The sequence below is a fragment of the Trichoderma aggressivum genome (genome assembly GCF_033847375.1).
Source record: "Trichoderma aggressivum f. europaeum strain CBS 100526 chromosome Unknown scaffold_021, whole genome shotgun sequence".
NCBI lineage: Eukaryota > Fungi > Ascomycota > Sordariomycetes > Hypocreales > Hypocreaceae > Trichoderma > Trichoderma aggressivum.
The window spans coordinates 312302-326881 of record NW_026946387.1 but is presented as its reverse complement, the minus strand read 5'-3'; the positions used below and the strand labels follow the sequence as shown (position 1 = coordinate 326881).

At 52.7% G+C, this 14580-nt stretch overlaps 3 protein-coding genes across 3 annotated transcripts; 1 reads left to right on the top strand and 2 right to left on the bottom strand.

The window, feature by feature from the left end:
• Positions 1 to 82: 82 nt before the first annotated feature.
• Positions 83 to 3373, bottom strand: Triagg1_5777 (uncharacterized protein; the record flags this gene model as incomplete). The annotated part of the gene is made up of 1 exon (XM_062900328.1): positions 83 to 3373. One exon carries the CDS (start codon positions 3371 to 3373, stop codon positions 83 to 85), a length of 3291 nt encoding a protein of 1096 aa, XP_062755290.1.
• Positions 3374 to 5397: 2024 nt separating this feature from the next.
• Triagg1_5776 (uncharacterized protein) lies at positions 5398 to 8553 on the top strand (the record flags this gene model as incomplete). The annotated part of the gene is made up of 1 exon (XM_062900327.1): positions 5398 to 8553. One exon carries the CDS (start codon positions 5398 to 5400, stop codon positions 8551 to 8553), a length of 3156 nt encoding a protein of 1051 aa, XP_062755289.1.
• Positions 8554 to 8943: 390 nt separating this feature from the next.
• Positions 8944 to 10102, bottom strand: Triagg1_5775 (uncharacterized protein; the record flags this gene model as incomplete). Its single annotated transcript, XM_062900326.1, has 3 exons — positions 8944 to 9253; positions 9332 to 9915; positions 10019 to 10102. The coding sequence occupies 3 exons, from the start codon at positions 10100 to 10102 to the stop codon at positions 8944 to 8946; spliced, it is 978 nt and encodes a 325-aa protein (XP_062755288.1).
• Between the last annotated feature and the right edge of the window lie 4478 nt (positions 10103 to 14580).

Below are 14580 nucleotides of genomic sequence, written 5' to 3'. Positions count from 1 at the left end.
CCTGTGCCCTCCAAAAATAACCTTGACTGCCAAGGCAAAGACGACAATAGCCCTGAATGCTTGAACCCACAACACCATAGAATCACATAACCTGCTTATTGCGGAATCCAAGCCAAGGAATCTTCGTCCGCAGGCTCAGACTGCTCAACACCACGCTGATGCTCGAAAGCGCCATGGCCAGCGAAGCCCACACGGGGTCCAGCTTGACGTGCGAGCCGCTCGACGTCTTGATGGCGTACAGGCATCCGGCCGCAATGGGAATCGCACACACATTGTACACGGCCGCCCATCCAAAGTTGATCTTGATGCGGCGGAAGACGACACGGCTGAGGTCCAGGAGCGTCAGCACCGAGTGCAGGTTCGACGTGGCGAGCACAAAGTCGGCGCTCGAAATAGCCACGTCGCTGCCGGAGCCAATGGCGATGCCCACGTCCGCCGTCGTAAGCGCCGGCGAGTCGTTGATGCCGTCTCCCACCATGGCCACCATCGGACGCTGACCGTTGCTGCCCATCGAGCCTTGCAGGTAACTAATCTTGGCTGCCTTTTCCGAGGGCAAAACCTCAGCGAGCACGTTGGACGTGGGAATGCCCACCCTCTGAGCCACAGCCTGCGCCGTGGTCACATTGTCTCCCGAGAGCATCCATACCTCCACTCCACGCTTCTGTAGTGCCTCAAGGACCGACGGCGTCTCTTTGCGGATGGGATCCGAGATGGAGAGCACGGCAGTGACTGCCCACTTGCCACTACTATGAAGCCGCGTTGCGATGAGTGCAACAGACTTGGCTTCCTGCTTCCACGCCTCCAGCAAGCCCCTGACATTGGAAGATATTCTGGCAGACAAGTCTTTCATCAGGCTCTCATTGCCCACGGCAATGTCAAAGGGTTGATTCTTGCAGCTGGCCTTGATGCCCTTGCCCGGCACCTCCTCAATCTGCTCGAGCTCAACCGGCTTGGCATCCGTCTTGCAGAATCCAACAATGGCCTTTGCAATGGGGTGGCTGCTGTTTTCTTCCGTGGCTTTCATGGCAGAGAGGAGAGTCCCTTCACCAAGTCCATCGACGGCTCCGTCGGGGAAGAGAGCAGAATCGGTGATTTGAGGCTCTCCTCCGACCGTGAGTGTTCCTGTCTTGTCAAAGACTACGCAGCCCACCTTGCTGGCCTTCTCAAATGCCTCACCGCCGCCCTTGACCAAGATTCCGTACTTGGCTGCGAGACCTCCACCGACGAAAATCGCCGTCGGAGCAGCCAAACCCAGCCCACACGGGCAGGCAACAACAAACACGGCAATGGCAAACTGGAAAGCAAACGCGGTTGAGCCTCCTGACGAATCCAGCTCGTCGCTTGACACATTATGAGTAAACGAGAGCGCCATCCAGACAGCCCATGTGATGATGGCTATCAGGGTCACCACCGGGACAAAGTACGAGGTCAAAAGGTCGGCTACTTGCTCCATTGGTGCTCGCTTGGCTTGCCCTTCTCTGACGACCTCGACGATTTGATCAAGCATGGACTTACCAGAGGTTCCCGTGACCTTGACCACCACCGCAGCTCCCTTGTTGACGGTTCCCGCAAACACCCCGTCTCCTTCGCCCTTCTTGATGGGCCTTGATTCGCCTGTCAGACTCGATTCATCAAAAGTCGTCTCGCCAGATAGAATCACGCCATCAACTGGCGGCGATGAGCCGTGAGGCACGCGAATAACGTCTCCGTGCTCTAGCTGGTCCATGTCTATCGTCGTAGTAATTTGGCCTTGCAGCTTATCTTGCTCTACAAGCAGAGCAGTAGTTGGCCTCAGCTTTGCCAGCGCCTCCACGGCATTTCCTGCTTTGGACTTGCTGTACGCCTCAATCAGCCGGCCGGCAAGAAGAAAGAGGGTCAAGAACACCACAGAGTCGAAATAGAACCGGTCCTCAGGGATATCAGCATCGCCATCAGCCCCCGCGGCAATCATCTGGCCGATGGAAGACCAATACGCAATGCTTGTTCCGAGAGACATGAGCATGTTCATACTGCCGAATTTGTAGAATCGCTGCAAAAACGGTGTACGGCTGCTACTACGCCACAGAGTCCTTAGCTCCTTTATGGCTCGAACATGAAAGACGTCGGCTGCAAAAAAGTACACTGGTGTAGCGAGGAGACAGAGTATGATCTCTACACGGCTAAGGCCAGATACCCACGGCTTCATCAGGAAATGTTTGGTGGAGTTGGGGTCTGGCACCAGACTCATGTACACTATACCCAAGACGAATGTGGGAATGGCCAGAACAAGGGTCAGCATCTCTCTGTAGAACAGCTGTCGAGTGTGCTTTGCTCTAATCGCCCTCGACCGCTCTTCAAGCGTCGGCGGGTGGTATATTTTTCCTCGGAGAGATGGATCTGTGGCCTCGATGCTTCTCAAGATGTGGCGGACGGTGAATGTAGGAGAATTTGGAATGTAGCGGACCTTTAGGATGGGGTGTTCCGCGGACGGATGTGCTAGGATCTGTACACCATGGGTGCCGAAGCTCTTCAGGGTCTGGCTGATTCTCTGAGGGCAACGCGGGCAAAATATGCCATCGATTCTAATTTCCACATGTCGTTCGTCCGACAAGGGCTTCTTTTCATTGAGGTCAACCACCTGATCAATTGCAGCATCGTAGCCAATGTCCTCAATTGCTTCGACAAGCTCCTTCTCTTTATCCACTCCGACGAAATCGATCGTGGCGCTGTTTCCAACCAAGTTGACGGCAACCTTTGACACCCAGTCGAGTTTCTGTAGCTCGTCTGTTATAGCGGTAACACAAGCCGCGCAGGTCATTCCGCCAACAGACACTGTTGCTCGCCATAAGGGGGGCTGGCTCTCATCTCCAGTGACTACACCATCGAGTGGGACTGTATCGACGGTCGGATCCTTGCGCAGGCTCGTAGACGAAAAGGACGACTTTAGCTCCTGGCCGGCATCTTCCTCATCGTGCGGTCTGTGTGCTTTACACGCCTCGCAGTTCTCCAGATGCGCAGCCTTAGTGGCCTCTACTGCCGGCGCCGGCTGCTTCTGCGCCCACAGACTGGACCAGCTGTCGAAGAAGCCGCTGCTGTCAGGCATGTCATTGCTTTGGGGATTGTTGTTTAGCTCTTCGGCACCGGAGGCAGTGGTATCGACTCCACAAATCTCGAAGCCGACATTTTCAAGCGTCTTGCCGATAGCACGGACAAAGTCGGGCGAATGGTCATCGTGCTCAACCGTCACGATGGATGTCACCAGATTTGGTGATACCCAAACAATCTTGTCACCAAACGTCTCATGCAAAAGCGACTTGATGAGGGTCACACATGATGGGCAGTGGAGGTTCCCCAGCAGATAGGCTGTCGTAGCTGTATTGGACAAAGGCATCATGTACGACCTGCCGTGTCGTTGTCGTTGCACCAATCGGCGATTAAGGATGGGCACCCTAACGGGATGCGCTTGCGGGGGGGTTTTACGGCAGTAGTGATGAAAGCGTCCGGCGGAATATATGATGAGGGCTCTAGGTGTTGTTGCACAAAGTAGTCGTGAAGCGCTTCAACGATATCTTTTCCTTTTTTGGTAGGTAAGAAGCTGAAATATTAACCGAGGATGGTAGTGACGAAAGTAGATGCAGTGACGAAGGAGAAAAGGATGCTCTTCTTGGTTGCTGCTGTCGACGTCGTCTCTTTATAAGGCAGCGCTGAAACTCTCCTGGCTCGCTTTTGACGCTAAAATCCGCACAAATATCGCAGTCTGCAGGGGTCCCTGTTGGGAGGCGGCCGTCATCGACTAACAAAGCCCTTTGTATCTCGCAAAAGCCACGCAGTCCCCGTAAGCAGAATCATGAAGTGGTGAGCTCTAGGCTGTCAGTCTTGCTCTCGCCGTTACTCAATGACGACAACTTTTCTTTGTGCTAGAAACTGCCGGAATGACAGGACGCGTTGCAAGGGACAGCTGTTGACTTTCTACTCGTTGCACGTGACCGCCGACAGGAACCTGGAAGTCAGTTTGAATGTGTCAGTTTGTCTGCAGAGGTCAGCACGGCGCATCTGTGGCGTAACCAAGGCACATTTCCCTCAAAGCCATCAACGTTGTACGGCTTGGCTTGGCTTCCAGCTGATGCCTGATATTGTGGCATCGCGACATTTGTGCTGAATTGCTGACAAACAACGAAGCGACAGTCCGACGTCATCCTGAGTCGGGTCACGTGGTGGTTCATCCGAGCACAAGGCAACTTGGCACTGAGTGAGTCGCCTCTTTCATCTTCCATCGTGCCCAAAGTACGTACCAATGGGAGACAAAGTCGAGAATATTATACCCAAGCTGGGTAATACTCGTGTAACTCACTGGTCTACCTTGTGCATGTACCAGACCCTACACGATCAAGGCGGGTGAAACACCATATGGTGGGATGACTACCTAGGTACTAACCTAGCACCAGTATTGTGTACTTGTATTAAAGCCACCTTCGTTTTGATTCAGAATAAAAGCATCAACGATTGTCTATGTAGGTAAGAAGCCTCGATAAATGTCGAGACCGAATCCCGTTAGAACATATCAATATCCCGTCCATTGCAAGATAGCCGGGTCCTCGCAGCCGCATCATTTTGTCTTATTCGCTTTTACGAAACACTAAACTCAATATATAGCACTGTGTTGCCTCCTTCACAACCTTAGTACCATTCTGGATTTTCTTGTGGAATCGCCGCTATTGGCCCAACTGTCTGAATTGGCATAGTCCTTTTCCTTCTTCTCAGATGGCTGCATATGTATGCACTCCGTTCCTCTCCAACATACATTTCTCTCAACTCATCCAAGCCAATACAAACATAAAACAACACAGCATCATCCACCCTCATCCTCGCACTGCATTAACAAAGCCTCACCAACCCGGAACATTAAACTTCCTCTTCCCACCAGCAATAATCACCAAAATCCCATCTCGAGAAGCGCTGTCGGAAGTCGGTCCTCTTCCCCAAAGCCTGGCCGACAGTCCGGGCCAATCACGCCGCCGCAGACAAAATAAAGTGGAGTCTCCCGTCCCTTCGGGGAGGGTTCGGCGAGTGGCATCATCGGCGCTAAGCCCAAGGCGGCCTAAGAGAATTGCGTGATTCGGTCCCGGTATCAACAATTTGCATCTCGAAGCCAGTCAAGGCGGTAGAATTCGCTGCTTTGCACGCAGAAGAATAAAATTCATTTGGGTGCAGAATGGACCCTGACAAATCCGTGGCGTGGCTCTCCCGTCCGGGGCGATCCACGATGGCCATGGGCTTATTTTGCTCCTTGAGTCTCCTCTCTGTTCTCCTCCTCCTCTCCTCGGTTTTCCCCAGCTCTTATTCTTTCATAAGTCTGTTGCCATCGCTCAGACTTGGAGATTCACTAGACCTTTGGAACACTTGAAATTCCTCTGAAAAATGGCGTCCAAGGTTGAAGAATCCTCCTCCACCTTGCCCTTTGGCAAGCAGGTACCTCTGTCGGCCATCTCTGGCCCGACGTATGTCACTGCCCAGCTCCTTGTCCAGCAGATTGCCTACAAGCTCTCGGACAAGATCTTCTCCTACTCTCCTCCCACATTTGGCCTTGACGTTGCTGCCAAGCAGTGGGCTGTCGAGGAGAGCAAGAATATCCACGGATACGCCCCTGATGTCCTGCCTCTTCAGACCAGAACCGGTGCCGGTGCCCTGGCTCTAGGCTACATCTTCTCGCCGGATTTCGACGTTGCCAAGCGCCATATCCCTCAGACGCTGCTGGCCCCGTCAGGCTCTCTCCAGAATCTCCGTGGAGCCTTGGACCAGCTTTCGCTTCTTTACAACCTTTCCAGCCCCTTTGTGGCTCACGTTGCCGCCGCCGACTACAGCGACGCCAACGGCCTCGTCTCTGACTATGATGTTGCTCTGAGACTGGCCGAAGACCTTGGCCTGGGCTTGGTTGCCAGCTCCTCCGCGTATGAGTCTCAGCACATGTCACTCTTCTCAACGCTGCTGGCTACCGTCGTCCCTACCCTCCACATTTACGACGGCATTCGTCTTCCCAGAGAGACTCTGAGAATTGTCGATGCTTTGAGCGAGGCCGGCGTCGCCGACTTGTACAACAAGCTCGTTGCGGAGGCTGGCAAGTTGAACCAGCACCTTGACACCGCAGGCAAGGTTTTGGAACTCCTGAGACTCTTCAACGATGAGCTCGGCACCGTCTACCAGCCATTTGAATACTCCGGACACGAGACCCCGGATGTCGTCCTTGTCGCCCTGGGAAGCGTCGAGGCGCAAGTCGCCAAGGAGACTCTCAACAAGATTGCCGCCGATGGAGCCAGAGTCGGCGTCATCAACGTTCGCGTCTACCGACCTTTCATCGAGGAGGCTTTCCTCAAGGCCATCCCCGCCTCAGCTCGCACCATTGCCGTGCTCGGCCAGGTGAACAATGAGATCGCCGTGGCGGACGAGGCCACCCAATCGGCTCTGTACGGCGACGTCCTCACGGCCGTCACCTTTGCCGGCAAGTTTGATCAGCAGCCCGAGGTTCTGGACATCAAGTACACTCCTGCTCATTTCCTGACCCCCAAGGGCCTGGTCGGCACTCTGCATAAGATCTTTGGAAACGACGGCGAGGCCAAGCCCGTGCCCTCTCTCTTCGTCAAGTCCCAGCAGTTCACCTTCTGGGATGTTGACAACTCCGTCTCTGCCAAGTCACCCGCCGCCATTGGCACGCTCCTTGCCCAGGAATCAACCACAAACGTCCACCTCTTTGAGACGTATGATAACTTCACCCAGGGAGGCATTGTCCGAACTGATCTTCGCGCTTCCAAGGTTGCTTTGGAGGCACCTTACCCCGTCACTGAAGCCGACGTCGTGGTCGTTGGTGACGATAAGGTCCTGAAGGAGGTTGATGTGTTGGCCAACATCGTCCGTGGCGGCAAGCTCCTCATTAAGCTGCCCAAATTCAACGCCGCCGAGGTTGAAAAGCGACTTTCAGCCTCCCTGCGCAAGGGAATCCAAGAAAAGGAAGTCGGTGTCATCGTTTTGGACCCTGCTGTCTCTCCTGCGTTCGAGAAGGATGCCTCCATCGCCAAGCTGCTCCTCGAGCTCTCCTTCTTGCAAACTGCTCTGCCAGGAACCTCTTCCGAGGAACTTGCAAAGGTTGTCGGAGCCCAGGACATCCTGCAGGAGACCAGCAATGCTCTTGTCCAGGTTCTTTCCGAGCTCGAAGTCCCGGCCACCTGGTCAGAGGTCGAGCCTGATTTCGTCCACCCCATTCTGTCCACCGGTCTGCAGCCAACTGGCTTTGTTCCCTTCCAAAAGGAGGAGGCCGAAGAGGCTCTGCAACTCCACGACTGGCAGATCGCCGCCAAGGGTATCGTCTTCAAGGAGGCCTACGGCACTCAGACGACTCTGCGCCCTGACCTCTCTGTCAAGACCTCCACCGTCCGTGTCAAGGAGAACCGCCGCCTGACACCGTCTGACTACGACCGTAACATCTTCCACATTGAGTTTGACCTTGGCGACTCTGGCCTTACCTACAAGATCGGCGAGGCTTTGGGCATCCACGCTGAGAACGACGAGGCACAGGTCAACGCCTTCATCGAATTCTACGGCCTCAACCCCGCAGAGCTCGTCCAGGTGCCTTCTCGCGAGGACGCCAGCGCCCTCGAAGTCCGCACCGTCTTCCAGGCTCTTATGCAAAACGTCGACATCCTCGGCAAGCCTGCCAAGCGCTTCTACGAAGCCCTGTCCGAGTTCGCCACCGACGACACTCAGCAAAAGAAGCTCGCCGCTCTGGGTGGAAACGATGGCGCTGCCGAGTTCAAGCGCCGCTCCGAGGTCGACACGGTGACCTACGTCGACATTCTCGAGGAGTTTAGCTCTGCTCGCCCCAGCTTCCACGACCTCGTCAAGATTGTCAGCCCGCTCAAGCGCCGCGAGTACTCCATCGCCTCGGCGCAGGCCGTCACCCCCAACAGCGTCGCGCTCATGATTGTCGTCGTCGACTGGGTCGACACCAAGGGCCGCACCCGCACCGGCCAGGCCACGCAGTACCTCAGCCGCCTCCAGCCCGGCGCCACCGTCACCGTCTCCGTGAAGCCCTCGGTCATGAAGCTGCCCACCAAGGACACCGCGCCGCTCATCATGGCCGGTCTCGGAACCGGCCTGGCGCCCTTCCGCGCCTTCGTGCAGTACCGCGCCATGCAAAAGGCCCAGGGCAAGGAGATTGGCTCCATCCTGCTGTACCTCGGCTCTCGCCACCAGCGTGAGGAGTACCTCTACGGCGAGGAGTGGGAGGCCTATCTCGCCGCCGGCGTCGTCACCCTCGTCGGAAGCGCCTTCTCGCGAGACCAGCCCAAGAAGATTTACATCCAGGACAGGATGCGCGAGACCCTGGACAGCATCGTGCAGGCGTACATCAAGGAGGGCGGCAGCTTCTACCTCTGCGGCCCTACGTGGCCTGTGCCTGATGTGACGGCGGTGCTGAAGGAGGCCATTGCCGCAGAGGCCAAGGCTTCAGGCAAGAAGGTTGACCCGAGCAAGGAGATTGAGAGACTCAAGGAGGACGGACGATACGTGCTTGAGGTTTACTAAGCGGCTGGCATAGTTTGAATCTTGACGTTGCGAATAGAAGAGCGATGCACAAAAGCAATTTGTAGATAGACAAATGACAAATGACATTTATTTCCAACACATCTTCTGTTCGCGAATTCGTGTGCATGTAGACAAAATGTGCAAAGTGATGCATTTCCAAATGCACCTAATAGAACTGTATAGTATTCCACTCTAGCCTTTGGCATACCTCCTTCTATCGGTGTCTAAAAAAAAAGATCAACCATTCAACGCAACGAGCCGCTTTGCCTTGCAGACGGATATACAAAATCATCATGCCGTTTCCTTTCCCAATCCCATATATATCCATTTCATCATAAAAACCTATCAAACGAGAACAAGACCCTTTTCCCTCTCTCACCAATAAACACTCTACAGCAAGGTCTCGCCGAGTGCGCAGCGCACCAGAGAGCAACCGGCTCTGACAGTCTCCTGTGCTCCGGCTTCGGTGGCCGCAAGGCTTGGGTTCACCTCCACCAAGTCAATGGCGACCAGGTTGCCCGTCTGGTGAACCACCTCGCAGATGTAATCACCCTCACGCAGAGTAAGGCCACCTCGCACAGGAGTACCAGTGCTGGGCGCCCACATGGGGTCGAGAGCATCCACGTCAAAGGACAGGTGAATGGGAGTGTCGTCGCCAATGTGGGCAAGGGCCATCTCCATGACACGGCCAATTCCGTGGCTAAAGGGAGAAAAATCCGGGGTTAGTTTATCGTTTCTTACGAGGTGACGAGAGACGGCGCAAAAGCCAAGCACTTACCGGTCAATGTCGAACATGCTGAATGCCTTGACACCATGCTCTCTCAAGATGCGCTTCTCGCCAGCGTCGACATCACGCAGACCAATGTAGACAAGCTTGCGGACGCTCAGGCGCATGTCATCCTGGATCCAGCCAAAGTACTCCTCCTTCTCCTCCTTGGCAATGCCGGTAAGGAAGGCAACGGGCATGCCGTGGATGTTGCCGCTGTCGCTCGTCTCGGGGGTGTTGATATCGGCGTGCGCATCAACCCAGATGACGGCGATTTCGCGGTTCAGGCGCTCACGCGTGGCCTTGGCAGTTCCAGCAATGGTGCCAATGGCAATGCTGTGGTCACCGCCAAGCGTCAGCGTGAGGCGGCCCTTGGAAGAGTGCTCGTATGTCTCGGATGCAATCTTTTGAGTGACGGCCGAGACAAGGAGCGGGTTCTTCATGCCGCGGTAGTCGGGGTCGGACGCGGGAGTCAGGTCATTGTAGAACTTGACCGACTCGTCGCCGTGCAGCTTGTAGCCAAGCTCATCCCGAATCTGGGTCAAGAGTCCAGACTCGATGAGGGCAGTAGGGCCTGCGTCCACACCGGCTTTGGGCTGTTGTAATACGCGTCAGCAATTGTGTCCGGAGTCCAGGGGAGAGTCAAATTGATGGCAGAATGGGACATGGATGTTGCGAATACATCATATAAACACATACCTGACCACCCGAGAAGCCTACGGTGACAATACCAAGGTCCTCGGGGTGAGAGAGGAAGCGGCTTTTGACGGTGCTGGTGTTCATTTTGGGCGATTGGACTTGAGCTGAAGTGCGTGTAGGTCCGTAGGGGATCGAGATTTGCGCGTAAGCCTTGAGGAGAAAAAAAATATATGCTATCGGCGGATAGTCCTGGTGCAAAATGCTTCTGGAGAGAGAGGCGGAAAAGAAGCTTCGACGAGGCGGGCAGCGGCTGCAGTAGATATAGCACTTCGGGTCACACGGACGCCCCCAATCAAAGGCCCGTTTCTCGTCTCGAATGGGGGCTGCGCCTGCGCCTGCGTTGCTGCTGTCTGAGCGCCATTTGCAAGACCGTGGGCTAGGGCCGTAACAATTGGGTAGGTCAAACGAAGGCGCTCGAATCCATGTGTGCGTGTGTCTCTGACTGGCGGATCGGGCTAGTAACTTAGAGGTAAAGGGGTGTTGAGCAGACGGACGAACTAGTAACTTAGAGGAAAACAGAGACTCTATATAATCAAGTCGCTTTGCTCACGCAAGGAAAATTATTGCTAATAAAAGGCTTGAGTCGGCAATCCGCCGCGTCCGGGGACTCCACCGCGGGGCACGTCCAGCAGCGGCCGGGGCTTGCACATGATGCCGAGAGAGACGCAGAGCCGATTGTATCGCGGGGGTTTGGCATGGGCTATCATCTTGTCAGATTGGTGATGCTTGTGGCGATGCCGTGGTTGCAGTTGGTTGGTCGAGTTGTAGAGGTTTGATGCAAGGAGTTTTTTTCTTCTTATCTTTGCGGGAGTACAAGGAAGCTTGTACCTTCACCGCTCGGCACAGGCAGTTCACAAGAAGCGCCGGAATAGGAGAGATATGATAAGTACACAGACTACGGAGTATACAGTACCAGTCTGTGTTATTATTACCGAGTTCACGGAGCAGGCCAATTCTACTATTTGTCATGGAAATCTCCCTTGGTATCCCTAGCCAAGGACTAGCATAGAGGCATTCATACTCGTACATCTTCCAACATTCAACTCCCCCATCAGGCTGGTGCATCCCGTCCTTTGTCGTATCCAAACACATTATCGCTCAGTTTAATGCCCTGAATGACGTTGGAGCAATCCTGCAAGAGCCGTATCTAGCCTTGCGCCTTTCCCTATCGCTTCCTCCACCTGATAAGAGAGGTCAAGTGACCCCTCCGCAGCCAACCAACCGCCCGAATTGGTGTTATGTAATAGCTGTCTCGGCCAGTAAGACATGAGTCAAGGAAACTGAATATTACAATTTCGATAAAATTAAATTCGATAAATTCGATAAATTGCCAGGCCATAAATTCATTTAATCGGCCACATTGATAACCCCCGAGGGCAAGCGGGAGTCGGAGATACGACCACTAGTGCATGGTAGGCAACTGGGCCATCTCCGAGCCACGGACTAAGACAAAAGGACGCAACTCCCACATCAATTCGTCCAAGGAGTCTAAATCATCCTATTTACGATTCTATCCTAGAAGAGCAGCATCTATTCCTAACCCAGATACCTCAACGCTCGATACCGACGCACAGGCAGGGGCACCGGCCACGGCCACGGCCGCTAAAGCAGGAGTCAACGGATCCGATCCGATCCATCTCAAACCGTCGTCGGCACTCCGGACGGCGCTTTCTGGATCAATACTTGCACCGTGACGGCTCCAGATTCCAGGGCAAGGATCGCATTGAGCGCAGGATGGCACTTTGCGACGAGATACACGATGGCTTCTTTGCGGAGCCTTGATATAAGACACGGCAGTGCCGTCATTGAGAGGAATCACACCACATGCATTACTACCTGTAAATTGCTTAGCTCAGCGCACAAAAGGCGTTTAATGCAGAGACGTAGAGGCATTCCAACACACGTAGATACTACCAATTCTTGAACATGATAAGTATTCAAGTTGCTCCCTAATATTGTAAAGAAAGGCGTTTGAATTGGCTACACCAAACTGCCCAATTGATGGGACAAAGTTGTAGTTGGAATGCCCTGCCATAACAGGCGCCGTTTTACTTGAGCGTACAATCAAATAGAGATCAGGAGATCAACGAGTCATAATCAATCATGTGCACACTTTGGCTTGCTTATATTCTACACGAAACACAGGTTGTTATGATATGTACCAATATCAACTGCTTCATATGGCGCAAGATAATAATTAATTCCCTTCGCCCATCCAAGAGCAAAAAAGTCAAGTTATCCAAACTTCGGGAAGAGAAACCAGTTAGTTGTCCACGCAGCACACATTTCCCCAGCTGTATGTAATACGCCAATGGGCCCCTCCAATCTCCAAAAGCCAACAAAACATTTACACACAGATAAAAAAAAAAAGCCCCCAAAAAATACCTCGATATCTCGCCCATGTGCTTGTTATAGGAAAAGCCCAATGCGGGGGTCGAACCCGCAACCTTGAGATTGCATCAGAACGTGTGCTGCTAAGAGTCTCACGCTCTACCGATTGAGCTAACCGGGCGCTTATTAAGCACATGGGCTAAGCTCATTGGTGGCTTGTTGGAAGCCTATCCATGTTATTCTGAGTATGAAGCCTTGGTCCAAACAAATGGTTAGACTACACATTGAGGCAGAAGAACGAGCGTGGGATATTATCGCCTCTGTGTAGATGCCATCTATTATTGATGATGACTGCAGAAATAAACGGATTCTGTATCGCTACGGCAAATACGAAGAAAGTCATAACGGACTGATAATGATCTAGACTGGATATTGAGAGAGTTGAAAAGAGTTGAAGAGTTACCATGTCATTGTGTGGCCAGGTCCATCATATAAATCCCTTCGCCATCCTTACACTTTCTTATTTCATCTTACAAGTCAATTGGCATCATCGGTTGTGGTATCTCAGTTAATTTAATGTCTCACCTCACCCGTCAGTTTGGCTTCTAGAAGCCATGCCAAAACGCAACTTTGTGTCTGCTTCGGGTGAATGTTGAAGGGTTACGGCAACCAGCATCTGAGTGAACCAGGTCGGCGAAGCTTTTCTTCCACCTGTACAGGCAGCACCATCCTATACGATGGGGGTGTTACTCTTTTCTAGTATTTTCCAGCTCTGTATGTGTGTGGCATAGGAAAGAAAGTTGAGTATACTTCTCTCGAAAGACTCAACTACTTACTTATAGTACTTGGATAGTGATAAGGCTATTCTAGCTGAAATGTATCCTACTAAAAAGATGAAGATTTCATTCCATAATAAGGATGGATGCAGTGGGACATTGATCCGAGATTATTATACCTACCTCCCGGAGGAGAAGACCGAGTTGACAGAATACTCATGGGCATGGTGCATACATTTGGCCGAGAGTTGGGAGAGGCGCTGTCCGCGTATACCCGCCGAAAGAAAACCCTTTCATCAAAAACTGAAACCCGACGCCCGAAGAATCTTGCTGTCTCGCTTTATACTCCAGTTGCCAGACGGCGACAGGAATCTCCGATTGCAAGAAAGAATGACGGATCGACTTTACGCAATAGGAAAATGGGGGGCAGAGTTTACGGCGCCAACTCTCACGATGGAGGATGTCTTAGCAGTGCTGTTCGCATGTAGATCCTCGACCTTGGAACCAGTGTATTTGTAGTTAGATCTGTCAGCTGTAACAGATTAGATGCGAAAGGCAACGCCCTCGGCGCAAATCAGTGCTCAGTCAGTCGCTAAGGCTCCTAAAAAAAGTATTTGCCTTCCTTACAGTTGGACTAAAGCCCTCTGTAGGGATTGAATGATGCAGATATACAAAGCTATCTTCGCGGCCTAGTGGATCAGTACAATATTGGGCATGAAGGTATACAATTCTTCCTTTACGTAACAGAAGTATAATGAAACGCCCACGAGGTAATCCAAGCATCTGTAAGTCATTGTGAGATGGCCATCAACCGTAGTTAGCAGGCAGAGAAAAGGGGTACTTGGGTGGTACTTCTATCTAATTTGAAGAAGCTTGCGATAATTAGAACGTGGAACCCCTATCGCCAGTTCTTCTGCTGATAGGTGGTTTCGTTTAGATGAACACTATCGCCGGTAGTAACAGCCTCAATCATGGGTTTGCATAACGCTGACGACAAATTCTTGGCGAACTTGTATTCTAGAAGGAAAAATCGTTTTATCCCATAATGCTGGTGCCAAACAGACAGCCAGAGCATCACGTCAAGCAGGGTTGACACTGTTATCCGAGCAGGCTTGGTCAGAGACGCTGAAGGCCTGACTGGGGAAATGGAGAGTAGCCCTCGGTAGGTCCGAGGCGGTAGGCCAAATGGTCATCACAGTTGTTGAATACACGCGGCTGGTACTGGAAGTAGATTCCGCGCTTAGTGAGGTCATCGAGAAGGGTTTCATAAAAGCGCTAATACCGGCCAAATCTTTTATGCCGGGCATAGTGATAGCAATAGTAGCACACTTCTGTAGGAGCAGTATATAGAGCACTGTTACCCGAAGCAGCTAAGATATGAAGAAGAGTGTGAAGTACACCAATAGAACTCAAGAAAATACCATTACCAAACTTAGTATCGCTGAAGGTAAAAGT